This window comes from Canis lupus, chromosome 20 (genome assembly GCF_011100685.1).
Source record: "Canis lupus familiaris isolate Mischka breed German Shepherd chromosome 20, alternate assembly UU_Cfam_GSD_1.0, whole genome shotgun sequence".
Lineage (NCBI taxonomy): Eukaryota > Metazoa > Chordata > Mammalia > Carnivora > Canidae > Canis > Canis lupus.
Window position 1 is genome coordinate 1,077,500 of NC_049241.1, and position 26,388 is coordinate 1,103,887.

General features: G+C 49.7%; 1 protein-coding gene across 4 annotated transcripts in view; it reads left to right on the forward strand.

Annotated features, from left to right (window-relative positions):
- Positions 1–26,388, forward strand: part of CHCHD6 (coiled-coil-helix-coiled-coil-helix domain containing 6) — a 249,332-nt gene that overhangs the window by 179,001 nt on the left and 43,943 nt on the right. For all 4 annotated transcript variants that reach the window (XR_005374490.1, XM_038565446.1, XM_038565448.1 and 1 more), the window contains one exon: positions 24,538–24,608. Coding sequence is in view for 3 of the 4 variants with exons in the window: in XM_038565446.1 (XP_038421374.1) it covers positions 24,538–24,608 (71 nt within the window). In the remaining variant the exon portion in view is untranslated. The remainder of the gene's footprint in view (positions 1–24,537; positions 24,609–26,388) is intronic.

The following is a 26,388-nucleotide window of genomic DNA, read 5'->3' on the forward strand; positions in this document are numbered from 1 at the left end:
TGAGATTAATGTGATCAGATTTAGCGGTTAGGTTTGAAGGGTTGAATTAGATGGATTAAGGAGAGGCTTTCAGCTCTTGTCCTGAACTGCTATGAATACACAGGAAAGGAAGGGACACTTGGGGCCGAGGGTGTGGAAGTGACAGTGCTGCCCTAGCTCCCAAGCATTCGTCTCTAGGTGGCCCTGTATCTTGGGACCATGAAATCTAGGCCTTGGGGCATTTGGGAAGCATCTGTGTTTGTGGCTGTGCTGGAGCGCCCCGGGAGACATTCTCTGATGCCTATGGTTTGGACATAGGAGGTAGGCCTGGGGCTGGGCTGCCCCTGCTCTGAGCCAGGCAACAGGGTGCCCAGCCAGTGCCCTCTGCCCTGTCACAGCTCACGTGTTCTCTGGAGGACTGCCATCACAACCTTCTAGAGGCCAGCCTGGACAAGCTGCACTCCAAAATGGAGCCCTGTCTTTGCACTCTCCTGGAAGGTCTGTCAGGGTGAGCCAGCCATTCTTCAGTTGAACTACAGTATACAAAGAGAGTATAAAACCTGGCCTGAACACCATGAAAACATAGCCAGGCTGTGATTCTGACCCACAGCAGTCATTCAGCCCAGTCTCTGAAAGTCCAGAATATTCTTCTGTAGAATGCTCAGCATGCCAATGATTATTCCCAACATAGGGTGTTCACAACTTCAGAACATAATTCATTTCTTTGCTCGAGAGCTCTGATAATTAGAACTTGTCTATGTTGGGCATCCTGGGAATCGTTGAATGGTTCTACTTCTGGAAGTACAAGGTCTGTCCCTATCCAAATCCAGCCTTTGAGATGGCAAAGATGGCATTCATACCCCTAGCCTCCTCTATGTAATCTACCTTCTCCAGACCCCAGCCCCTCATTCTTATTTTCATAGGAGATGTGAGTTCTAGAAACCTTTGTGATCCTGGTCTTCATTCACCCTCCTCAGGAGCCATCAGTTTGTCTTAGATTTGAGGCTTCCACATGAATTCGTTTCCTGCCATGTCACACAGAGCACGCCTTCCTCGCCCCTGACATTTTCAGCTTCTGTGTTGCCTGTCTTGAGGGAAGGTGCTGCTCTGCTGATCTGCTGATTGGAGAGATCTTCTCCCTCTCCCAACCCCCCCCAACCCCCCCCCCACACACACACAGCTTATTGCCTGCAAGTCTCTTCAGCTGATTTGTGTGTAATTGAGTGATCTCTGAGCCTTGAATAGAGCAGTGTGTAATCATTTGGATCCCCGGGTAAAGGAGGTTTCTTCCTTCTGCACTACACCATTGAGGTATCTCATTGCCCTGAGTAGTTAATTCATATTCCTCAGCTCATCTAGCCCGTGGCTGGTGGTGCTGCCTCCATTGGCAGTGCTGCTCCAGCATGCTTTGGAGGGCAAGGCAGACGTCAAGCGTGCCTAATAGTTCCCATTCCTTGCTCAGGAGTTGCTAGCAGGGCCATTGATCCAATGAGTGCAGGTTCTTTGTTATTCCAAACACTAAGACAATGCCAGTGCTGGGATAGCTGGCCTCCAAATTGGAAGGGGTGGGGTCAATGGGGAGCCTGCCCCAGGAAGGCCCCTCCAGAGCCAGCAGGGAGGTCTGCCTGGGGACAGGCACTGAACTCCCCTAAGGGGAAGTGGTTTAAAGCACAGCTTTTGGGGTACTGAGGGACCCATCAGACTCTTTCAGCAGAGGGAAGATGTGGTGACTCCCAGCACCCTGTGCAGCCTTGTTCCTAGGCTGGGTCGGGTGAGAGGCTACCCCCAAATAGGTGCCTTAAAGCTGTGGGAGAAGTGACCCATTCCTGGTAGGGGGTTGAGAGGGAACCTCCCTTGATGTCCACGTGCCAGTGAGTGGACAGAAGATGGTGACTTTTGCCCGCTCACCACCACCACTGCCAAGGGAGCAGCAGTGAACGTACTGCCAAGGGTGCTGCCCAGAAAGAGCTGATGGGTTTTGGGGATGCCAAACCTGGAATGGTCTTGATAAGACGCATGTCCAGCTAAGGGCTTTCACTTGTGCCATAAGATGTATGTGGCAGGGCCGCACAGCCACCAGGCAGGTGAGACATCGGAACTGCCATTCCAACATGAGCCCATGTCCAAAGGGGCTACAGAGATGTGGGGAACAGTAGGTGCTTTCTGCTCATTTACTTATTTAATTTAAAAGTCCTGTGCAGGGGATCCCTGGGTGGCTCAGTGGTTTAGCGCCTGCATTCAGCCCAGGGCATGGTCCTGGGGTCCCTGGATCAAGTCCCTCGTCCGGCTCCCTGCAGGGAGCCTGCTTCTCCCTCTGCCTGTGTCTCTGCCTCTCTCTCTGTCTCTCACGAATAAATAAATAACATCTTATAAATAAATAAATAAATAAATAAATAAATAAATATCCTGTGGACACCTGAGGAAACATCTGAGACTGAGCAGAACTGAGCGCCCCTTTTCTGCTGGCCCCTCATCCTGCTTGCCAGAGAGTAGCCACTCTTTTACATTTTCCTGTGTCTCCTGTAGATCAATCTTAATGCATATTTAAGCATATATTTTACCCAAATGGAATCATACTATATTGTTCTGCAGCTTGCTTTTTTCCACCTTAATAATACATCTTAGAGTTCTTTCTCCATCAGCTTCTATAAACCTTTCTCAGTCTTGTTAATGATTGCATAGCTACAATCATAGATTCTTCAAGCTGGAAAGAACCTTCAAATCAATGTGATCTAATTGCCTCCTTTTGCTACAACCTGGAGAGGTGAGGTGACTTGCCGGAGGGCACAGGGAGTTAGTGAAAGGGAAAGTTCCTCCCAGAGCTGTTGGGAAGGAAGAGCTTGGGGTGGGGGGGGGGAGGTATCGGAATGACAGATAGGAATGGCCACTCCTGCCTGGCTGCATCTCACCAGCAGCGTTCACTACATCCATCATTCTGGACTGTTGGCAGCAGGGGGAAGGACGGGAGGACAAACCCTTTTGGCGGGAGAGAGGATATGACATCCCATTTGCACACGCTGGTGTTCAATTCACAAGATATTTAAGTGGAAATGTCATCTGGGCCAGTAGAAATGGAAGTTACATTGCTGTGTGAAGCCCCCTGCCTTGATTAATAGGACAAACCACCCATCATTTGGAGAGCAAGCATATCCTTAGAAATCCCTGGATCTTCAGTGTGTTCTTTGGCGTAGGTCTCGTTAGGCATTGAAGCAGAGCTCGGTGGCAGGAGAGTGTGACTCCTGTCTGCACCAGACTTGTCCCTTTGCTGTATTTGCTGAATTTGCTGACCCCACTTGCCACTGCTGCCTCTGGCCTCTGGCATCCTGCCTTGTCGTGTAGGTGAGGAATGAGTGAAAGCCTTCCTAGGGTACTCATGGTCATGTGTGTGTAATAATGTGATCACCCTCACTCAGGGTAGGCCAGAAGGTGAGACCTCAGGCCTCAGAGGTGCCTGAGAATAGGAATTTATATGTTAGGGAGTTTTCTGGTTGGCAGTGTGCAGGCGAAAGCCCAGAAGCTAGCTGGTCCCACCCAGGATGGGTGTGTCCCCCGGGGCTGTCCACTCCCTTGCCAGGATGAAGGCTGGGGACTATAGACTGGAAAGGGCACATCTTCCTGGAATATCAACTTTATGTGAAGTTTTGGAGAGAGAAATGCCATTCTTATATTAAAGCAAACACTGATATTATGGGATAGCATGGAAAATTCAAGTTACCTTTTAAGATAAAATAGGTAATTTCAGAGCAATTTTATTTTTCCTTGCCTCAGTCAACTTCCAGCTTTACCCCCTGGACCCTAGAGGGCATGTGTTCTCTAGTCTCTGCTACTTGGGACATTGTTGAAGTGTTTTAGTTAGATTTGCCTAGCTTTTCTTGAGAAAATGAGTTTATCTCAAGCTAGAACCAGGAAATTGGCAGGACCCTTGGCTGCTCCGGCTGGGGTCTCTGCTTCCCTCTGTGCTGGACTGGGTTTGCTCCTTCCTGGCCAGCTTCTCACAGCCCTGCTCTGTGTTTGCTCTGAGCTCAAGTGTTTCTCTCCCAGGCTTTGGTTCGCTGTGGCCCAAAGCCACCCTAATGACTCCTTCCTGTGTGACCGCCATCGCCACTCACCAGGCCAGGGATTGGCTTCCCTTTTGTCCTACTAGCTAGAGCAAGGAGTTCAGGGCAGTTTGGTACAAAACCTGTTCCTTTAGGCCCCTACTTCTGGAGAGGCAGGCTGTGCCAGTTGGACCTGGAAGGGGCCACAGACCAGTTAGTGTATGGTAGTTCTAGTCCAGCCAGCTGTGGCACAGAGGAGAATGGGAGACCTCAGAAGAGAGAGTTGATGCGTGTGGTGGGTATCTCTCTCCCTGGTGGCTTCTGTCCACCACATGAAACTTCTTCCCTAGTGATAAACCCTTGGGCCAGCTCACTTTCCTCATATCCATCCAGGTGGATATATGTCCCTATGAGCACCTTCCTACTGCTATGGCCCAGGCTGCCATTTAAGATGGTTCTCTCCCCAGAAGCTTGGTCAGCACGGTCCCTCTGCATGGCCATGTCCTGGAGATGGGGACAGGAGCTGAAAGAGGGCTGGAGGAACACAGCACACATGGGGGGAACAGTAGCACTCACTCTCACCTGGAACTGACCTGCCGCATCCATCCAACAGGGCTGTTGTCTCTGTTCAAGGAGGAGAGGCAGAGGAGAGGCCGGCAGTGCTTTGGGAGCCATTAACCCTCGGCGTCTCTAAGCAGGGCAACCAGAGCAGCCTGCCTTCACAGGAGTGTCGCGGGCTTCAGCAGATAGCAACTCTAGAGTGCTTTTCTCCTCTTGGATATATACAGCAGTGGTGCTAAGGGTTAATGTGCTGGAGAGGGGTGCTCCTCTTTTAACTAGGTCATCTCCATGAGCAGAGCAGGCCTGCTTTTTCCCCCTGATTTGGTCCTGTTTATTCTTTACTGGCTTTTTAACTACAGGGCGTTTTAACTTTGTTATCTGATGGAGAGAAAGTGTAGCCATTTGATGGTTTGAAGAGTCAGACAGACCTGGGTTTATATCTTGCCTCTTCTACTCACTGGCTCTGTGACCTTGGACACTTTCTTCATCTCTGAATGTTTTTTCTTCTATAAAAAGGAGATGATGTTCCCGGGCATCTCTGGCTGATAGAATTTGATGAGATCGTTTGCAGTTGGTTTTGAGAACCTCTAGCTTTTCTTTCTTTTACTCTGTCTCCCTAGGGCCTTTGGCATGCCATTTGCTCTGCCTGAAATGTCCCTCCCGTCCCTTCCCCCAGCTAACCAGTGTCTTAGGCTCAGCTTAGGCTCTCCAGCACAGAAACCCTGAGTGGACTCAGGATTCCACTCAGGATTCTGATGTTTCTACCAAGTAGGATTGTGGCCTTGTGGCCTTGGTGAGACCCCCATGACCCCGTGTCTCTGTCTGTGGGATAGAGAACACAGAAACTTACAGGGTTCCAGGAAAGATGGCATATGTTTGGAGAGCACCCTGTAAAAGCCTTTGTCTAGACTATTCTACTTTGTTGGTTTTACAGTGATTGCCTTTACTTGAGTTCCCACAGTTTGTCAGCTGTGGGAGAGGAGTGTCAGAGCTATAGAGCCCAGCATGGATCACCTCTCTGCTCTGTGACCCCCAGCTGCCAGCCAGCTCCCATGCCCCTCAACTGTCCTTCAGACGTCCATCTCGGAAGGGGAGCTCTCTGTTCTGCCCCTAGGAGAAGGGACATTTAAGAAAACGTTAAAGTCTGTCTTATTTTGCTGCTTGCTGATAACTTCTGGGATTCCCTTTTTTTGGGGGGGGGTTCCCTTTTCTTCACAACTGTGAAGTTACCTGTTAACAGACATGGTTACTTATTTATGAGCACTAGATATGTGCCAGGGACTGTGCCAGGCATACATTCCCAAGGGAATCCTCACTGCCACACCCCATTGCGAGTAGGCAGTACCATTGTCTATACTTGCTGGTGAGGATGGTGCAGCTCAGACAGGTTGATTATTCACATGTGGTCATGCAGGCAGCAAGCAGTAGGGCTGCAACTCTAACCAGGTCCCTCTGATTCCAGAGCCAGTGGTTTTGGCCCCAGGGGAGTGCAGTATGCTTGACTGTGAGGTAGGAACCACTTAAGTGCACCTTTCTCAGTACCTCCCCACCCCTTTGCACTGGCCCCTCTTGTACAATTCTTTCTTTTACTTCTAGAATTTCCTGTCCTTAACCTTGCACTAAAGATATTCACCTCTGCTGCATATCTCTCCTGCTGGAGTTGTCAGGTCTTTGAGGATAGTGTGGGATCTTAAACAGGTATTTTATTTTGTTTTGTTTTTTTACAATTCTCAGTTGATGTATTTGTGTAATTATGAGCATAGAAAGTGTCCCTGTATTAGCTTTAGCCCACACACACGTCCACACTCCTCTTCAAAGTTAAGAATGGAAAGGACTGTCTTGGAACCTACAGCAGACCATGGCAGAGGTGTGGGGGTTCAGCAGTAACACCCCGGCTCCATGCCCTGCATTGAGCATGGCTCTGCAGAGCTCTGGAGCCCCCACCCCAGCAGGAAGAGGAGACCCATCTCACTGGGAAGGTGCTCCCTGCCATGCTTCTCAGGACTGGCCCAGCTACCCCAGAGAGGCCCTCAGTGTGAGAATGACCGTTCTTTAGAATATGGAGTAGCCTCTCACCCCCTCATCTCTGCAAAGGTTTGTATAGTGTCTTAACCCCTCAGAGCATTACTCCTGGCCAGATTTCCACATTCCCAGAAGACTTTGAGTTGGTATGCCTGCATCATCCTCAGCACGCCAGCAGGCTTCTCTTGGATGTGTCTGATGTGGTGCCCATCGTGCACATCAGTTCAGCCGCCCTGAAGTCAGTTGGCAGTCTGCAGCTGTGGAAAGACACTTATGTGCCCAGGTCCAGCCTGTTGCCCCAGCATGACCTGGGGTGGCATGCCGTGTGGGCAGAGCTCCCCTCCATCACCCGGCACAGGCAGGCCCTTCATGGTTCCTCCACAGGCCCTTGAGGCTGCTCACTCTCTTGCAGGAGGCTTATCTTCTCGTGTAGGCCCTTTTGTAAAAATAGGTTTCACCAGTGAGGTCTCTACATTACAAGTAATTTAAAAAAACATGATCTAAATGCTTAATTTTAAAGAGCAAGGAGAGGGATAGGAGACCACCAGAAAGCTCAGGGATAGACCTGGCTTTAGGCACTTCTTGCCTCCTGTTGTGAGACACCCAGTCAGCTCTGCTTCCCCAAGAACATTCTATTCTCATGTTCCACTGGATGGCCCTTCCAGCTTCAGGCCCGTATCATTGCAGCACCCACGGGAGTGGGTCACTTTCCCATGCGTGGAGACAGACGGGCCCTGATGGAGGTGTGTGACCCTGATTGCCCCCGGGGTGAGAGCGTGGGGCCTCCCTACACCCATCCCTGCGTCCAGGGAGGTGCCACCCTCACGGCCCCAGCAGCATCACCTGCAGACCCCAGGCTGAGTGGGGGAAGCTGCAGAGACTCGGAGGAACGAGAGTGAGCAATCCCGAGTGGCAAAGCAACAGCTGTCTGCCACACCACTGACCACCTGATTGAGGATTTTGGCTTTCTGCCTCCACCAGGATGCTAATGGTGTTGTGATCACCACCCACAATCAGCGGCCAGTCGTGTTGTAATCCCACCCAATGTTCAGAAACAAGGCCAGTGTATTTCCGCTCCTGGTGGATTCTGAAACTCCTTATTCCTGGTGGATGCAATTACTTTGCCTAAGATAAGATTCTCCTTCTGATGCCATCACAGATCACAGAGATGCAGACAGGCAGAGCCTAACTGATGGGCCCTGCATCTGCTAGCTAAAAGCAGAGCTCCCAACTTGACTTGCTGACAGTTTTATCTCTCAGAAGTTTGAGGAAGAAACGAGAGAAACTGTGCTGAGCCAAAAAAGGATTAGAGAAGCAGAAGGAACATGGGTGCCTTGGGAAGCAGTGCCTATGTTGCCCTGGGAGGGGGGTGGGAGGCAGAGTGCCAAGGGACAACACCATGGGCTTCCAAAGAAATCTCAAGATGGGAATGGGGGGTGCAGGAGGTCTTCAGACTCAGGACAGCCAGCTGAACCTTGATTCTTCCAAAGAAAGAAGAGATTTTAAAACATGGCCCAGAAATTTACTGGCTTCCCAGCAAACTTTTTGTTAGATTGGCATACTTATGGCTAGGGCACACCTTGTTAACAGCTGTTTGGGCTCCCTGTGACCACCTCCCTTTAAAGAATTATGTCTTTTGTTTAGCAAATACTTCATGGCTACCTGTTCTGGGCGTAATCCTTGTTCTCTGGAAGCTCCTAGTTTAGGAGGAGGAGAAAAACCGCAAGTGGCCCCTAAGTCGCCACTGTACCTTGCACCTGAATTTTGTGCTAGCCTCCGCCATTGGTCTTCCTTCTGCTCTTTGGCCCCCTGACTCTGCCCCCAGCTGCATTGTCGTCCACAGGTTGACCTCCCTGTCATGGAGAGGAAAACACAGCCCCATGTGCTCTGCTCCACGTGTCCCTCCTGCTGTCCTCCCTGCCCGGGACACCAGGCTCCCATACCTTCCTTTCTTTTTCTCTTCTCCTTTTCCTTTTTGTTCTGTTTTTTCCTTTTCTTCCCTTCTTACCTTTCATTGTTTGTGTTCTCTCCATGGAGGACACTAGGACAGTTGAACTGCTCAGAGATGACTCTCCCTGCCCCGTGAGGCACAACGCCAGGCTCCCCCCCACCTTGGCTCTCCATTGCCCTGCCATGCCTGACTGCCTTTGTGTGTGTATGGCAGCCACAGCCTTCCCTGGCCTATACGCTCCTCTTGAGTGGGACTTTGCTTGGTCTGCTTGTTGCTCCAGTGTGACCTCATCCTAACTCACCACATCCATAATAGTGCTATTTCCAAATAAGGTCATATTCTGAGGTTCGGGGCGGGGGAGGGGGGTTAGGGCTTTGATATACGAATCTGGGAGGGCACAGTTCTCCTCACAGTGTGACACATCTATGCAGGTTGTGTGTCACTGTGCTTGCCAGGCGAGACCTCTGCTTGCCAGGCAAGACCTCTGCTCAGACAACCTGCCCACAGCCTTGGCGCAAGAAGGTGTTGGGAGCTGGGGCCTCTGCAGGACCATACACCTCTTGTTTGGCCTCATGACCATTTGTCCTCTTTTTAATGGTATGTTTCTATTCTCTCCTGCTCCATCCTGTCCATTCTTCTCCTAGGTGTACCCAAGGAACCTACCTTCTCTGTGTGCTCCAAGCAGCATTCCACCCTCAGGACAGGCCCACCCTCACTCTAGTTGGCATCCATCTTGAGAGAGCCTCCCAAGGGGGCAGTGTTTCCAGGAAGGGCAGCCTGGGTGTGCAGGCCCCATACATGGCATTACAGAACATGATAAAAGGATGCTGTTGGACCACCAACAGAGGGTCGGCTCACATGGACTTGAGGAGTCCAGACATCGTCTCCAAGGAGATGAAATTGGAATCAGATTCGATAGGGTGGGATGGGGAACCTGCAGAGAATAGAGGGGACTGTTGTCCAGGCAGGGGCCTACACTGACCAGAGCAGAACCAGATACGAGCCACAGGAGCAATGCTGAGCTTTGTGGACATTCCATGGGGCACAGTTGCTGCAGATGGACTTGAGAGACTGGAAAGGAGGCCAAGGGGGGGCTTTGCCACCATGCCATGATGGTCAGGTTTTGTCCCAGAAGGCACTAAGAGCTGGGAAGTGTTGTAGTAAAGGAGTAGTAACAAGATGAAATTTGTGCTATAGAAATTAGAAGGAAGGTGGGAGAAACTTGAAAATGGGGAGAAAAGATACAAGGCTGTTAATGATTGTCATGGGAAGAGACATGGAGGACCTGAAGTAGGGCCTGTGGGAGAAAGGAAGGAGAGGAAAGCAGGCATTTGCCAGCTTTGTTATTTCTAAGGTAGAACAACTCTCCCTGGAATGACTGAGTTAAAAGGAAGTTGGGGAAACTCTCACAACTCAACAACAGAAAGACAACCCAATTAAATACAGATGAAGAAGTCACAGGCAGGGGCCAGGACACCTGCCGGTCACAAATGGCCAGCAGGCACATGAAAAGATGTCCAGTGTCATTAGTCATTAGGGAAATGCAAATCAAAACAAGGAGATACCACCTCACACCCACTAGGATGGCTCTAATTTTTTTTTAATTTTTATTTATTTATGATAGTCACAGAGAGAGAGAGAGAGAGAGAGAGAGAGGCAGAGACACAGGCAGAGGGAGAAGCAGGCTCTCCATGCACCGGGAGCCTGACATGGGACTCGATCCCGGGTCTCCAGGATCGCGCCCTGGGCCAAAGGCAGGCGCCAAACCGCTGTGCCACCCAGGGATCACTCTAATTTTTTTTTTAAGAGGATAGTATTAGTGATGATGTGGAGAAATTGAAGCCCTTGTACATTGTTGGTGGGAATGCAAAACAGTTCAGCTACTATGGAAAAGTTCGGCAATTCCTCAAAAAGTTAAACACAGAATTACCATATGCTCCAGTTCTACTCCTAGGTGTATACCCCAGAGCACCGAAAACAGGGACTCAAATACATGTACGTGCATGTTCATACACATGATGGTTTGCAATATTATGATTGTACAGAAGTGTACTGAAATGTTCACTTGAAGATAGTTAATTTTCTGTTATGTGAATTACACCTTAATAAATATTCAAAAACAACAGGAAGTAGCACATCGGGTGTGTATATGTTGAGGATCCACAGGGCATTTGGGTCCAGTGGGCAGCTGGATGTGCAAACAGGGCTCCAAGCATCATCAACACTCAGGCTATACTCTAGGGGTCTCAGGCTGACATGGTTTCCTTTAGGGACATCTGAACTAGGAGACTGTGGAAGTGGCTTAGATTTTCTGTAACTGTACTTCTGTGCAGCATTTGGTGAGGGCTGATGAAGTTGTTTTGAGTCAGGTGGCTACATGTTAGATGGTCAGGTTGCTTTGTTATAGGTTAGATTACCATATTGGAAAGCTGCTAAGAAACAGATCAACACCAGCATCTGCCCTGAGAGTTCTCCTCATTCTCACCTTAGTCAACATTTTTATTAGTGATTTAAAGACCTAGAATGCCCACTTACCAGATTTGCACATTAACAAAAGCTTGGATGAATAGTGACTGGGTTGAATGATGGGCAAAAACATGTACTCTTTGGGGCTGCCCCAAATCTATTTTTCCTTCCTTTTGGTGTCAGTGTCTGGATTTCCATTCGGATGCCTCCCTTTCCTGTCCATATAGCCCATGCACTTCTGAGTGAAGTGAACTCAGTGCCAAGTCTAAGGTGTTCCCTGATTGGCCTAACTTGATCTTCACATCTCATCGTCCTGGCCTTCATGCTTGATTCAGATCAAAGGAGTCTGTGAACTTCAGAAAGCATGGTGTCTTTTCTTGCCCTTTGCTTTTCCTGTTAGTGAGAGCACCCTTCCGTCACATACTAGATATTCTATTTTCCAGCCCTATGTCAACAAGGAAGCATGGGGCCCCTAGAAGCTGCCAGCAGCCACCTTGCAACCATGAGGAGAACCAGGCTTAGGACAAAGCCAACCTAAAGAAGGCAGAGGTATAGGTAACCAAGTTCTTGGTAACCATGTCCAGCCACTTGATTCTTACTTAAAGCCCCACTGGACTACAGTTACATAAGCCAGCAATTCCCCTTAGAGTCCAGACCACTTTGAGTCTAATTTTCTACTACCTGCAACCAACAGTGTCCTAACCAACACAGAGATAAATCAGTCACTGAAGATCTCACCAAATTGTATTCACGAAATTGAACGTTTGTTAAATTTTTACATGGAATTTGGCCAGTATAAATGTTGGGCTCTTTTTACTTGGCTCCAGGAAATATATTGCACAAGTACTTTGTAGCAACATGTATGGAAAAGACCTGGGAGTTTCTGTTGACATTAAACTCAGAAAGACCAGATTCTAATTTCCAGACCATTTTGCTTAGCACCTCTGTGACCTTGGCAAATGAGATATTGTTTGTAAGTTTCCCAGTATAGCACTTGGCTCAGAATAGGTGCTGATATAGCTTAGCAGTGGCAGAGTGGTCATGATGTATGCATACTTCCAGCTTCAAGAAACATAAAGCCAGACTCTAGCTCAACCCATAAGAACAGAAGACCCAGAGTAGTGCAGCCTCTATGATGGGCTTCATCCACAAACTCTGCCCATTTCTCCCTGACTTCCTTGGGGTTTCCTCCTCTGACCATCCAGAGCAAGAGATGCCAGCCGAATGTCAGAATTCCCGGCATCGCCACAAGTTTCACTCATTCTGACAGGACTAACTTAGGTCACTCACCAGCCCTGTGGCTAAGCCACTGGCATGCACTGGTTGGCCTGACCTTGATCACATACTGCCACCCCCAGATCTGGGGTTGTGGTCAACTTCCCTAAAACCATATGCATTGCCCAAGGGAGATTGGGAACTGGGGAGAACGAGAAAAGGAATGAGTGCCAAAGAGACCACCAACAGGAATTGACTCAAATGGAATCATCCTGAAAGCTAATCTAGTTAGAGTCTGTTCATGCAGGTATAATCTGTATGAGAAAAGAGGCAAACTTATCTTGGACTTATATTCCATTCTGGAATATAGATCAACTGAGGCTCTTTCCAAAGAGTGCCCGTAGTATTTGGGAAACATTTGAAACCATGTCATGTGAGGAAGGATTGGGTGCTGTTAAGAGAAGATTCAGTGGCACCATGATACTTGAAGGGCCAGTGTCTCGTATAAGACCACCAGAGTGAAATGGCACCAATAACCACTGACATTTATTGAGTGCTTCTTGCATCACCAGGCATTGTTACCACATTCTCCTCCTGCATTGTCTCCCTTCATCCTTATCGTATTCCTTTGAGGGAGGCACCAGACCTACTAAGTAGTTACCATCCTCATTTGGTAGTTGATGAAGCCAAGGTACAGAGAGGTTAAGTTACATGCCTAAGGCACAGAATTGGTAAGGCTTGAATCTCATGTTTTCAGCTCAGGTTTCCCTGGCTTTAGAACAGAGATTGCCAACCTTAGTGGCACATGAGAATCCCTTGGGAGAGCTTCTTTAAAATACTGATGCTGGGATGCCTGGGTGGCTCATTCGGTTAAGCACCAGCTCGGGTCATAATCCCAAGGTCCTGGGATCAAGTCCCGTGTCAGGCTCTGTGCTCAGCAGGGAGTCTGCTTTAGGATTCTCTCTCCCTCTGCTCCTTCCCACTCCCCCCATGCGTGTAGGTGCATGCTCTCACGTGCTCTCTCTCTTTCTCTCTCTTTCAAATAAGTAAATAAATCTTTTAAAAAATGCTTATGCCTAGGTGCCACCCCAGACCAGTCATCAGACTCTTCTGGGGATGGGCCCAGGCTTTATTCTTATAATAAAGTTGCTGTAGTAATTCTAATGTACTGCCAGAGTTGAGGATTGCTAGCCTAGAGTGTAAACACCAAGCCAAGGGCCCCAGCATAGCTACCTTCAGAAACCCAGTGAGAATTCAGTCTCTGGTGTTGCAGGTATAAAACCACAGAGACATATAAGGACTGGGCTGAACTAAGGAGAGCAGGACCCAAGCAAGGACATTCGATTAAAAAATAATAACAATACTATTGACACAAAGCCCACAAGAGGCCCACCTGTGCTTCTCAAGCTTCACATGCAGCACACCTGGGAGCTTGCTAAAGAGCAGGTCTGGGGCAGGGCCTGAGGTAATCTGTGTTCCTAATAAGCTCCCAGGCGATGCTGCCACTGCTGCTGGTTCATGAGCCATCCTCTGATTAGCAAGGCTGAATCCTGCCATGCAGCCTCAGACCGACCAGGTGGAGGGTAAGCTGAGAGCAATGGGTGCAGACTTGTCATGGCCCACCTGGGGGAGCTTCTTTCTCTTGGAAGTCTTCGGAGAGGGATTAAAGGCCTGCTCTCAGGAGCCTGTAGCCAGCCTGCAGCTGGGAGAGCAGAGAGTCTCCTAATGCTGACGAGTGCTGAGTGTGGTGCCTGACAGGAGCCTTGCCCCTGCAGTTCACTGGACGTGGAACTTTGGGGATCAGCACAAAGAAGGGAAACATCTGGTCAATGCTGCTGTGGCCAAAATGTGCTACACCTGAAGGCCTGATGTGCTAGGTCCTGAAAGAGTGCGCCGCCACATTATCCCATCACCTATTTTTCCCCCCACAGAATTCCCAGCCCCAGGAGGGGTCACAGCCCTGGGGGTGTGTTTGAGAGTTTTTCTTTGCTACTCTCTGTTGCAGAGAATGAGCAATTCACAATATCCAGACTCTGATTTTACTCAGGGTCAGCTCCACCAGTAAGTCACAGAAATGGAATTAAAATTACTGTTCCTTTTTTTAATTCCTCTTAATTTTCTGCCGTGCTCTGCATTTTGTTTTCAAACTCTTTAGATAGCCACTTAGCCAGATATGTTTCTGCCAGTGTAAAAACCAACTAACCAGCAGCACCAAGGCATGGCTGAGTGCCCAGCTTTTGTGTTGGAGCAGCAGCACGGCCCGGTTGGACAGCCCTGCCTCCTTCCACATCCTGCCAATGGAGTGATTACACCACTAGATTACCTTGTCAGTCCTGTTTACTGCAAGCACACTGCTGAATTCCCTCCTTGTCTACCCTCACGTGGCTTCTGTCCATCTAGGTTAAGTGCCGTTCTGTATTTTGCAGCCATTTAAAGCTCTCTGCTTCCCTTTCTCCTTCAATACCTACGGCCTGGCCTCAGTCTGTCTCTGGGCTTCCCATACAGGCCTGGGGTCTGGGTAGATGCCCAACCTTCTGCAGACTGTAGACATTTTTTAAAACATCTTTTTCACATACCACTTTAAATGGGGCTTTGATCCTTTTGCCTTTAACTGTTTATCATACTTGTGCCATGTAGTTTTTCCTGAATAATTTCACTCCTCTGAATTCTTTTTTTTGGTCCCTTCCTATACTGTAATGTGGAATCTTCCCTTCAGACTCTCAAAAACAGGAGCTGACCCTGCACCTCTGACTGGCCCCTTCTGCTGCAGCTCATCCAGCTGCTTTGTGAGGAGCCACACAGCTGAGTCAGCCCTGCACGCTCCTGACAGATTCCTGTGGGGCTGTGGCCCTTCCAGGGAACCATAGGGCACCTTGTGTGCGTGTGTCCTTTGGGTAGTGCTGCTCTGGTCCTTTCCAGCCTGGGTCATCTAGTAAATTATCAGGGACTCCAGAGATATGTGAGTGTTCTCCCCCAGACACATGTCAGCTCCACACAATGAAAAATAGGTCTTGGAGAAAAGTACTATAAATACAGAGAACTGATGGCTGCCAGAGGAGAGTGGGGCTGGGGATGCAAAGTAGGGGAAGGGCAGTAAGAAGTACAAACTTCCAGTTAGTTACAGAGTAAGTGATCAGGATGGAAAGTACAGCGTAGAGAATATAGTCAATAATATTGTAGCAACTTTGTGTGGTGACAGATGGTGACTAGAATTATCATGGTGAGCATCTTGTACTGTATATAAATGTCGAGCCACTGTGTTGTACATACACCTGAAACCAATATAATATTGCAGCTCAACTATACTTTGAAAAAAAAATTTTTTTTTGAAATAAAAGTTCTTAAGTGACAATCAGCACTCACCCAGAGGTCTGGTGGCTAATGTTTAGTATTCAGTGTAAATCAAAATTCTAAAAAGCCTGTACAGTTATTGCTGATTAACACAGCTTTACATCTATCTAGAGCTTTGCACTGCATATGTGTGTGTGTTGTGTGTATGTAGATGCCTAAGGCTCTGTTTTTTCACCCCTAGTTACACACACACCCCAGAAGCAACTGAAATGCTAGGAGGCTTAGCTACACACACAGAAGAGGCATAGTCCAGAAAACTCAGCTCTGAGCCTTAGACTCTTCATTATAGTACAACAGAAAGTGACAGGGATCTTTTCTCTCTGACTTTTCACAAATGCAAATACTTCTAGGCGGGTCTCACCTAAACGCACTGTCACAGCACTAATTAGCAGTTCACACCTTTGCAAGGTTCAGACAGCAGCCAGCCATATGTGTTAGGAAAGAGGACATGGATATGTCCAGGGAATGAGAGGTGCCTGAAAGGGCAGGATGGAGGTGCCCTGGGTGAGGAAGAGAAGGGCACAGATGGGGTGCAACATAATGGGGTGTTGCTTCAGGACTGTTCCTGCAGCCATGAGGAAGGCAGATCCAGGAAGCTAGGCCCAGGGCTACAGGCCCACCAGGTAGAGAATCACTGGCCATCTTAGGCCACAGATGATGAGGGTAGAGCAGAGGCAGCAGGCAGGCAGAGTCTGTAGACATGCAAAGTCTAGAGTGAGCTGAATAACAAGACCTTTGTTCATTCTTCAAGTATGGATCAATAAAGTAAAAAAGCTGACCCCAGGCTCATGCGGTTCTCAGTCCAAGTTGGGGAAACAGGCATGTTAGCAGAGGATTGCAGCACGCTGCAGGAAATGCTGCCAAAAAGCGTTGTACAGAGCACCGAGAAGGGAAACATCAGTTTTGCCTGGGAGGTGGGAGAGGAATGACGTTGCCCAGCAGAGGGACCACTGTTGGGTCACAAAGCAGGACTCAGAGTTTCTCAGGAGAGCAGGGAAGAATTGCAGAAGAAACCATACAGAATGCACGGTGGCGGTTTGGAAGATCACAAGTCACCGCAGCTGAAGGGCAGAACCCATCAGGGGCAGTGCCAAGGTGCGGAGGGCAGTCTCAAAGGGAAAGTCGGAGACCTCTCTGCAGACTGGAGGGGACGTGGAAAGTGTTCAGCCGAGAGGCACAGTTAAGGACTGCTCCCGCAGCAGTGCAGAGGATAAGCTAAAGGGGTGAAAGTAGCTGCAGGAGGACCAGTGTGGTGGAGGACATCCTCATTAGATAGTAAGGAATGAAGGGGAGTGAGGAGAGGCCTCAAGAGACAAGTGGGAGGCGGAGCTTCCTGCATCTGGTTGCCTGCTGGATCCGGGGCCCCAGGAGGAAGCAAGCAGTGATCATTGACAGGTCCTCATCCAGGTGCTGGGCAGGTAGTGCTGGTGGTCGGTGCAGGAAATAGAGGAGGTACACTTAATGAGAAAGTACAAGAGATTTTAAGAGGAGGAGTGTTTGGGAAGCAGAGTGCCCCATGGAGGGAAAGAGGAACTGGGAGTAGAGTTTGTGATTGACGGGATGCAGCTCTGATGAGGGCGGAGGGGGATTTCAGTGCTCAGCCAAGACTTACTGAGGAGGCTCTGTAGCAAAGCTACCGGAGTCCTCGCTCAGGCTCCAACCACTGCCCTGAGCCCATCCCTCACATCCACAGGGCTGACTCTCCACCACCATGTGGGGTTTTGTTTGTCACGTCTTCAGGAAATGATCCACCAGCTCCCAAAGGGCACTGCTTCCACTTTCTGTTCCCAGTAGCCTCTCTCTAACATGGCAGCCGGTGATCCTTCCAGAGTGGAAATCAGATCATATCATCCCCTGATCAAACCCTCCCAGTGGCTCCCTGCCAACTTGTCCTCTCCCTGCATCTGTTCTTCTCTTGAACATCTTCCAGCCACGCTCCCGCTGCCTTCCCAAGAACACACCAAGTATAGTCTGTAATCCCATCTTAGGACCTCCCCCTGAATCTTCTTTCCTTCTTCATATCTACCCTAAATTACCCTGGCAGAGGGGCCTGGACCAACCTTTTAAAAGTAGCTCCTACCCCACCTTGTTGCTCCTCATCCCCTTCACTGGCTGCGTCTCTTTATGGCACTTCTGCGTAGAATTATTTTCTTGTCTTTCTGTATCCAGACTGTTAGCTCTGTGAAGGCAAGGACTTTATCTCTCCTGTTCACTGCTGTGCCCTCCAATTGACAGCAAAGCTTGGGCAATGGTAGGCGCTCAGTAAATAGTGGTTGAATGAGTGGAAAAAACACATGAATCCTGACACACTGGGCAAGCTTGTACCCATTGTTTACTGCACCCTCAAAACACCCCTGAAAGATGGGTCGGCATTTTCCCCCATGGGACCAGGATGTAACAGGCTCAGGGAGAGGGAGTCATCTTCCAATGACACTATGGACGCTGGAACCCAGCAGCCTGGACGGACAAGGGCCTCTTCTTTGGGGGTGAAAAGTCAGGGACAGAGACAGAGGCATGTCTGGTCCTGGGGGAGATGTGCCTGTTGGTGCCCATCAGCAGCCTCACTGGTCTCTGAAGTCAAGACACAGTCATATGCCCACAGTAGGAAATCAGGGCGGGTACCAAGGTAAGGTCTGGATAGCTGATGTGGAGAATTGCAAGTTGTGTGGAAGGTTCAGCTGAGAGTGGAACCCTAGGTTTATGGGCATTCTGGGGGATGGAGGGAGGATCCTAGGTAGGTTTGTCCCATGGGATGCAGGGAGGAATTTGGGGGATCCCAGGGAGGATCCCAGATAGATCTGTCCTGAAGGATGGGAGGCCTTGAGTGTGGTCTGACCATAAATGGCTATGACAGTTCCAATGGTGGGCCTGGCGGTGAGGAGACCATGGAAGGAAGGATCTCAGATGGATGTTGCCTGAGTGCAAGCAACGGAGGGAAAGATTGTCGTCTGCACACCCCCCTCTACAGTAGGTGCCAGAGCAAATCTGGAGAGAGGTCATTTCTCCACGAGACAACAGGGTAAGAGCTGGTAGTACCCAGGAAGAGGGAAAGAGACAAAGATGTAGTTGTGTGACTTCATAAGTAGTCAGGAACCAGCTGTTTAGCCATTTACAAAACTGAATTTCCATTCCTTTGCCAACTGTGTTGCCAATCACATGTCCTGAGATTAGGAATTTTTATGTTGACTGACTCTTCACGAAAGACTTACATGCATTTCTTCTTCTGTGTTTTTTATTATTTTCAAGTCAGAGCTTCTTTAAATCCTGAATACAGTAATTTTTTTCACTCCCCTTAAAATGTAGCATTCTTGTGAGCTCTGATAAGCTTTTGGTAATTAGGCTGGTGAACTCCATGTCTCCCTGGATGACCGCCCTCAGGCATGTGGACAGCACCTTGGCACAGGGGTTCTCCTGTCCTTACTGTTCCTCTCAGATTCTGGGATTTTTCTTGAGCCTTCACCTCTGGGCCCTTCCATGGCCTGCACTAATATTGCTGGCAGTTTCCCCCTGCTCTGGACAGCCAGCATCCTACACTTCACATTTTTCTGTATGTCACCTCATGGTGGCTTTGAGTCCTGCCTGCATGGCCTTTGGTTTGTTAAATTTCTCCCCAGGGGACAGCGGGGCATGGAGGAAGGCCAAGGCACTGAGGGGGAGGCTGATAGACCTGTCTTCAGGTCCTGCCTCTTTCCCTTGAGATTCCGGCCCCCAGGGTGGCAGAGGGGTGGACATTGCTACCTCAAGTGCTGCTTTGAGCATGAAGGGGCCAGCCTGTGTGGAATTTGCTGCTCCAGCACCGGGCCCAAGTGATCCTGTTGAATCTTGTGAGTAACCTGTCCCCATTTGATTGTATGACGCTCTCCTTGGTGTCCGCAGGCTGCCTGCAAGGGCAGCAGCTCCGCAACCTGTCCTCACTGACTGAACACATGACCACGTCCCACTTGTGTTTTTATATCTTTCCTAGTGGTACTGACCTCTACTTCTACTCATGTGACAAATTCTTATTGAGGGCTTACTGCGTACCAGGCACTGTTGGAGGCTCTAGGGGATAAATCAGTGAGCAAAACAAGGGAGAACCCTTCCCTTTGTGGACTTTACATCCTCAAGCAAACTTCTGTCTCACTCTTTTACTATCCTCAGATCTCTCCTCCAGATATGTTTGTTGGTTAATAGGCACTTGGCTATTAAATTCTCAAAACACTTACTGAGCATTTATTCTGTGCCAGGCACTGTTCTAAGCATTTTATATGCATTATCTCATTGGCATCTATACCAGTTCCCACACAGCCATGTGAAGGAGTCTCTGTTATTGTTCTCATTTTACAGACGAGAAGCAGGCACAGAGGTCTGGACGCTGGCCCATGGGCATACGCACTGTAGGGGCTGTGTCCTGACTCCAGGGCCCATTCCCATCCTTGCTGCCCCAGCTGCCTCACTTATTCCTGGAATGGTCCTTAGACCTTATTTCAGTCTTTCCTCTCCAACAGAAATGCCACGTAGACTCTCTCCTATGACATCCAGCAGAGGCCCACATACCTAGTAGACAATTTATTAATGCGTTTTCCTCGGGTGCCTGTCTGCATGGTGCCCGCAGGGGTTTTTAGGCCTGATATCCACTCCCCTTACAGGCCATCCAGTGACCTCTGTTGTCTTCTGTTCCAGGACTGCTACACCTCGTCCCACTGCTCAGCTAGTGGGGAAGTACAGGCTTCCCATTCCTGCACCCTGCCCTGCTCTGGTTCCTCATGGCTCCACAGTGGAGGCAACAGGACCACTTCTGTGGCCCATGACATGTTTCCTTGTCGTCCCCTTCTGAGCCTTCTCACTATGCCTCCCCTCACCATCACACTCTCTTTTGATCTTGCAAATCCGGGCCCTTGGAGAAATCAGACAGTATGAAATATGAACACTGCCTGGGAAGTAATTGAAGAAACACTGTGACTTTTGAAACCCATAGAGATAACACTCACACCTTCTTACTCACGTTATTTAATTTTTAATGGCAGATTTAATTAATGGAGATCAGGTCTTCTGGTTTCAGATGTGCATATGGAGCAGCTGGAGGAGGAGGGGCGGCTATTTATAGGGTGGAGGAAAAGACTCCAAAATCAGGAATCTGAAGAATCTAATGGGGAGGAAAAATCACCCAGATATGATAGTTCACGATCACTGGGTACCAGTTGACATGTGGGGATTCAGTACAGTACATTTGGAGCGATCTCCCTGCAACATATACAGGAGCAGCACCCGAGTCTCCCCAATCCCTGTGGGACTGTGCTGCAGGCGTCTCCAGGTAGTCTGCTGGTACTGCACTCCATTGTCCACACAGCTGCCAGAATGTTCTCTGAAACACACGTCTCCCCTGCCACTCCCTCATGTAAAAAAGTAAAACCCATGGGCTGAGGTCCAGGCTTCCACATGCCCAGCTCCCGAGCTGTCTTTGTCTCTAGCCCCTCCCCTTGCTTCTGGTACAACTATAGCATCTAACAGGTGGGTCCCTCCCTCTCTCTCTCATTATTGGATCATTTATGCTCATCATGTAAGACTAAGTTTATTAAAAGTGGATATACCCTTTGACCCAGGAGATTGACTACTAGCATGTACCCTTCAGATATGCTCACGTGCACAAAGGTGAGGATGCCATGATGTGCATCTCAGCATTGCTTGTGATCGTGGAACCTACTATGGAATACCTTCAGTGGGTATAATGAAGTGTCTGAGAAGTGAAGAAATGAGTGGTGTTGTGTCCAACGTGGTGCTGTGGGTGTGTGTGGGTGAACTTGCTCACAGGGCACAGTGCAGGAGGGGAGCACTGGGGTCCATGTTGGCCAGTGGTCTCTGTATTCCTATCCTCTGCCCTTTGTGCGTATGCCCTTTTAAACCATGAGTAAGTATTATTTTTTCAAAAAGATCATTTAATATGTATAAAAAAATTAGGCCTTGGTTCAGGTGCCAGCTCCCAAGAAACCAGTCTGATGGTCTCTGCCAGACTTTCCTCTCTGGTGCTCCCACAGCACATGGGACAGTTAGCTGAACATCCCATTGTAATTGTGACGTTGTGTTGTCTGGAAGCCCCATAAGGCTGGGGGGCAGGCAAGCTTGTCTTAGAATCTGTTGGCACTCAGCGGGTTCTGTATGAGCATGGGTGGCCCGCAAGGATGATATGGTCTGGAGATCTGCAGAATATCCTGCTCCTCCTGGCAGAGGGTCTGAGTATATTCCAGCAGCCTCAGGAAGGCCTGCTGGACCCAAGGAGTGCGCTCAGCTTTCCCCAGGCACAGACCAGGATCTCCGTGTGCCACAGAAGCCACACAGGGGCACCACACAGGGGCGCTCTATGGTGCGTGGTCCCAGGGTCTGCTCAGGCAGGTGACATGGATGACTTGGCCGGGAGAGTGGGTGTGACAGGAAGGGGAATTCCTCTGAGTCATTCTGCAATGGGGTAATCACAACCACTTCTTGGTCTGTGGGCATTTCCTGTGACAAATTTCACCAACCACATGTTCAGCCTGAGTCCATAGGTAACTTAGCTGCTTGCTGAGCTTGCCCTGGCCAGACTATGTGTGTGGAGATGTGGAGGCAGCACAGAGGCATGAGGTGTCCCAGCACCCCACCTTGGAAAGGAATACTCACAGGCCACAGGCCTAGAAGACAGTGACCTGACATGTCTCCAAAGAGGAGTAGGCCTGAGCCAAGAGACTGTCTTGTGGCAGAAACTGACTGGGGTGGCTGAGGGAGCTTAGTAAGGCCTGTGCCAGCTTCAGAAAGTCTAGTGGTGCCATGACCATGGCTGCAGTGGACAGGATACTGTGAGCCTGGCACACTCAACTCCTTCTCTCAGTCACCCTACGAGGGAGTGGGAGCCCTGTCTTACCATGAGGAAATAAGCTCCAGGAAGTAAGTGTGTCACCCAAAGAACACAGACCACAGATGCCCAGGGAAAATGAAAATGTGGGCCATGCAGTCTTGTGTGAAGGCCCATGGATGGAAGGGTCAACTGAGTGTAAATGATCCCCATCAGGGATGTCACAGAAGAGCATCTGCATGGAGTGGGAGAAGCCCTGAGCCAATCCATGTCTGTGTCCTAACTCCCACACCCAGGACGGTCAGTGTTGGTCAAATATCAGACTGGTTGAGGCAACATCATGATCTTCTTGGCTGGAACATCAGGGCTCTAGAGAGAAAACATGGGGCAGCTTGGAGTCAGCACAGACCTGTAGAAGCCAGAGCAGTTCTAGCTTTGGGGGCCAGGGGGAGGAGAACCCAATTTATTTCGAGCCTGTTGTGTGCTGAGAGTGTTCGCATTTCCTATCTACTGTGCCTGATGGCCATCAGAGAGAGGCATGGGCTATCTCCCCAGTTCAGAAGTGAGGAACTGCCAGGCTCACTCAGTGTTGGGGGGCCTGGAAGGCCCAGCACTGGGCTCTCCCCAGCACTGCCCAGAGCAGTATTCAGAACCCAGGCTCCTGCTGGGATGGGCCCCAGGTGTTCCCTCAGGTACACATCCTTCCATGGTCCCTCCCACTTGGCTCTTCCCTGAGGCAGGCACTAGGATGGGAGTAAGGGCTAGATTCCCACTCACACTCTGCCTTTGATACCCTGCAGGTCCATAGGGGAGGTACTTCCTGTGCCTGTCTTGGTTACCTTCTTTGCAGATGGATGGTGGGGTGCCATGGGGGTAGGGTGCCTTCCCCGCTTGGCTCTGATCTGGATACCTACCACCTTTTCCATTTGGTCTAAGGATTAAATTGTTGCTTTGGGGCCAGGCTATCTCTGTGCATGGTGAAGTGGGGAGAGCCAGGTTTGGAGTCTGACAGGCATGTACAGGGGCACAGCTCTGTGGCTTCAGGGTCCCTTACCTGCCTCTCGAACTTCCTACAGCTTCCATTTACCCACTTGTACAAGAGGGGCAGCCACCTCTCCCACACAGGACCTGTGAGGGGTCTAGCCCAGGTCTGCAAAATTAGGCAGGCTTCACATGGCACCTACGCTATCTTATCACCCTCACTGGGAAAGTCTGACTCTCAGTCTTGGGCTGTCCTCTGGGGTTTCATTCTTCACAGAGTGCCTCAAGGAGCCCCACCAGGAGTATGCTGGCAGGTCGGGTGATCAGGTGTGTTTATATTGATCTCTTCTGGAAACAGGTGCAGAGTGGTAGGTTCTGGGCCCCTGAGGCATAGAGGATAGTAACTTACCAGAGTCACCATGTCATGGCTGCAGGGCTCAGCTCAGCTTTTTCTTACCACAAGCCCAGGCCATCCTCTACGCCAGTCTGGTTCTGTATGTGCACACCTACTGGTTAAGCTCAGAAAGGATGGAGGTGCATGCCTTTGGAACCGCCATGCAGCTCTGGACAGGCAGCCACTGTGCAGTGAGCATGGTGATCACGGCCAGCCGCAAAGTACACACCCAGCTGGGAATCAGACACCTGGGCTCTGGTCTTGACACAGCTGCTTGCTGCGAGGCTTTGTGCAAGCGCTTCACCCTCTGGGAAGCAGAGTCCACCTATAAAATAGGGGTTGGATCAGATCAAGTCTCAGTATATTTTTTCTTTGAAGATACTAAATATATCAGTCTCTGTTTAACAAACTATGCATCTCTGCTATTGTAGCATAGAAGCAGTCGTTGACAATGCATAAACAGATCATGAGTGTGGCTGTGTTACACTAAAACTTTGTTTACAAAATCAGGTGGCAGGCCAGGTTTTGCTTATAAGTGATAGGTTGCTGACCCCTGGACCAGAGGACCCACATGTCCTTCCAGCCTTCGCTACTCTAGGATTATGTAGCCACTGTTGGCCCCCACGGTGGGTGGGAGCTAGACCCAGGCTGGGATCAATCACTGATCTGCTTTGATGCTGGTCAAGAAATTAGCATCTGTCGATTTTTAGCGTGGTTGAGGGAGCCAGAGGGAAATTTCAGTCTTTGGTAACCAGTTCTGTTTTTCTCTTTGTAGAATGCCGAGATGTATAAACTGTCTTCACAGCAATTCCATGAGGCAGCTTCGAAAATGGAGGGTACAATAAAGTAAGAATTTATGATTTTTTGTAAACTTAGCCTGTATTTGTAAGAATCACCACACATGGCTTGAAACCTGCCACCACCTGCCTGATTTCAAATGTCTCTAATAACATAGACAACCATCTGCTCCTAGGTCTCTCCCTGGATATGAGGCAGCCATTGGTCATCTGTATTGGGCCAAATGGACACTCAGCTCTTCCCTGGCTCCCAGTGGTGGGAGTGGGCCTGTGGCAGACTTATTTCAGGCACGATGTACTGTGGGCTGGGCCACGGATTGGCCATCAGGCTCCCGAGGGAGTCACAAAAGGGGGTGCTGCTGCCCTGCTGCCCCCACCCCCAAATTGTGGAGGTGGTTTTCAGAGTGACCTGTTGCCTGAGGGCACCTCCATATGTCTGGCCCTGAGCTGTGTACCTCTTGCATGCTGACATGCTCCTGGTGGCTCCCATTTTACTCCCAGGAGGACTGGGACTCATGGACACTGACAGTTGGCTTAGGTCACATGGTGCTGAGTGCCAGTGTCCAGTCCCCTGTCATGCTCCTGTGCTATGAGGAGGCCTCAGAGCCAGAACATTAAAGAATGGCCGGTGCATACAGTGTGTACATTACAGTTACACCCTACTTCATGGAGAGGCCACAAGAGGGACTGCAGTGGGGCCCATGGAAGGGAGAGCTGAGCCTTGTGCTCTGCGTCCTTTGTGTGATGGTGGTCTCTGCAGACTGGACCAGTTCCCTCCCTCAAGGGCCTCTCCCTCCCAGGCATAAATCAGGGTGATTCCCCAGGCAAACCTGTCACAGTGCAGAACGGTGAGGGGTGGTATTTGGCACCTCAAGAACAAATCATCAGAGGGAGGTTTGGGTGACTAGGAGGTAACAAAGTGCTTGTAAAGACAGTTGCTCTGAAAATCATGCGAGGAGACAAGGAGGGCAGCAGGACAGATGGACTCAGTACAGATCTGGGGTACAGCATGGGGCCTCTGAAGCTAGGAGACCATACTGCTAGAATAGACTACAGAGCAGCTTTGGGGAAGAGCAAACAGTTATCTTGGGATTTCAAGTCTAGAGCAGTAACTCCAAGGATACTTAGAGAAAGAACTTTCCAACAGGCAGGTACAGACTGTAAAGGTCTTTCATCTGCTGATTGGGATCCCACAGGGGGTTCTGAGTGTGAGCAAGTGCTGCAAGCTGCACAGACCCCGAGGTCTATTCCAGCTGCCCTCACAGACAAGGGCCCAGCTGGCTCATCCAGGGCTGAGAAATACCCAGAATCATGCTTAGTGAGAGGGAGAGGTTGAGAAGCATACCCCCAGACGTTATGGGGTGATAGCCACCTCAGTAATGTGATCCCCGGAAGTGGACAAAACTGCAGTGAAGCCCCTTGCCTGGGCGTATCCCCTGTATCTCTCTGTGGGGTAGTGATGCTGGATCTGTTGCCCCTCTCCCTCTTTACCTGGATCATGGAACAGCCCACTGTGGGGAAGAAGCTCTGGGGAGAAGCCAGGCAGCTTTACTGTCAGTGACCACGCTATGTTGCCACCTGACAGGTCGGCCACCATCCTTAGAGTAGGGACTGCTGACCTCCAGCCCCCTAGAGTAGTGAATTTGACTTTGCTGTCACATCATTTCTCATCCTCATGTCTTCTAAAGACAAAGGGGAGATGGCATGTATGTGCTCTGCAAGGCACTTCAGCTTTATGCTCTTATTTTCTATCACTGGCATTTCACAGATGAAGACCTGAGGCTGGAGAACTGAGCTGCCCCTTACCTGGCCCATGATTACACCCCAGG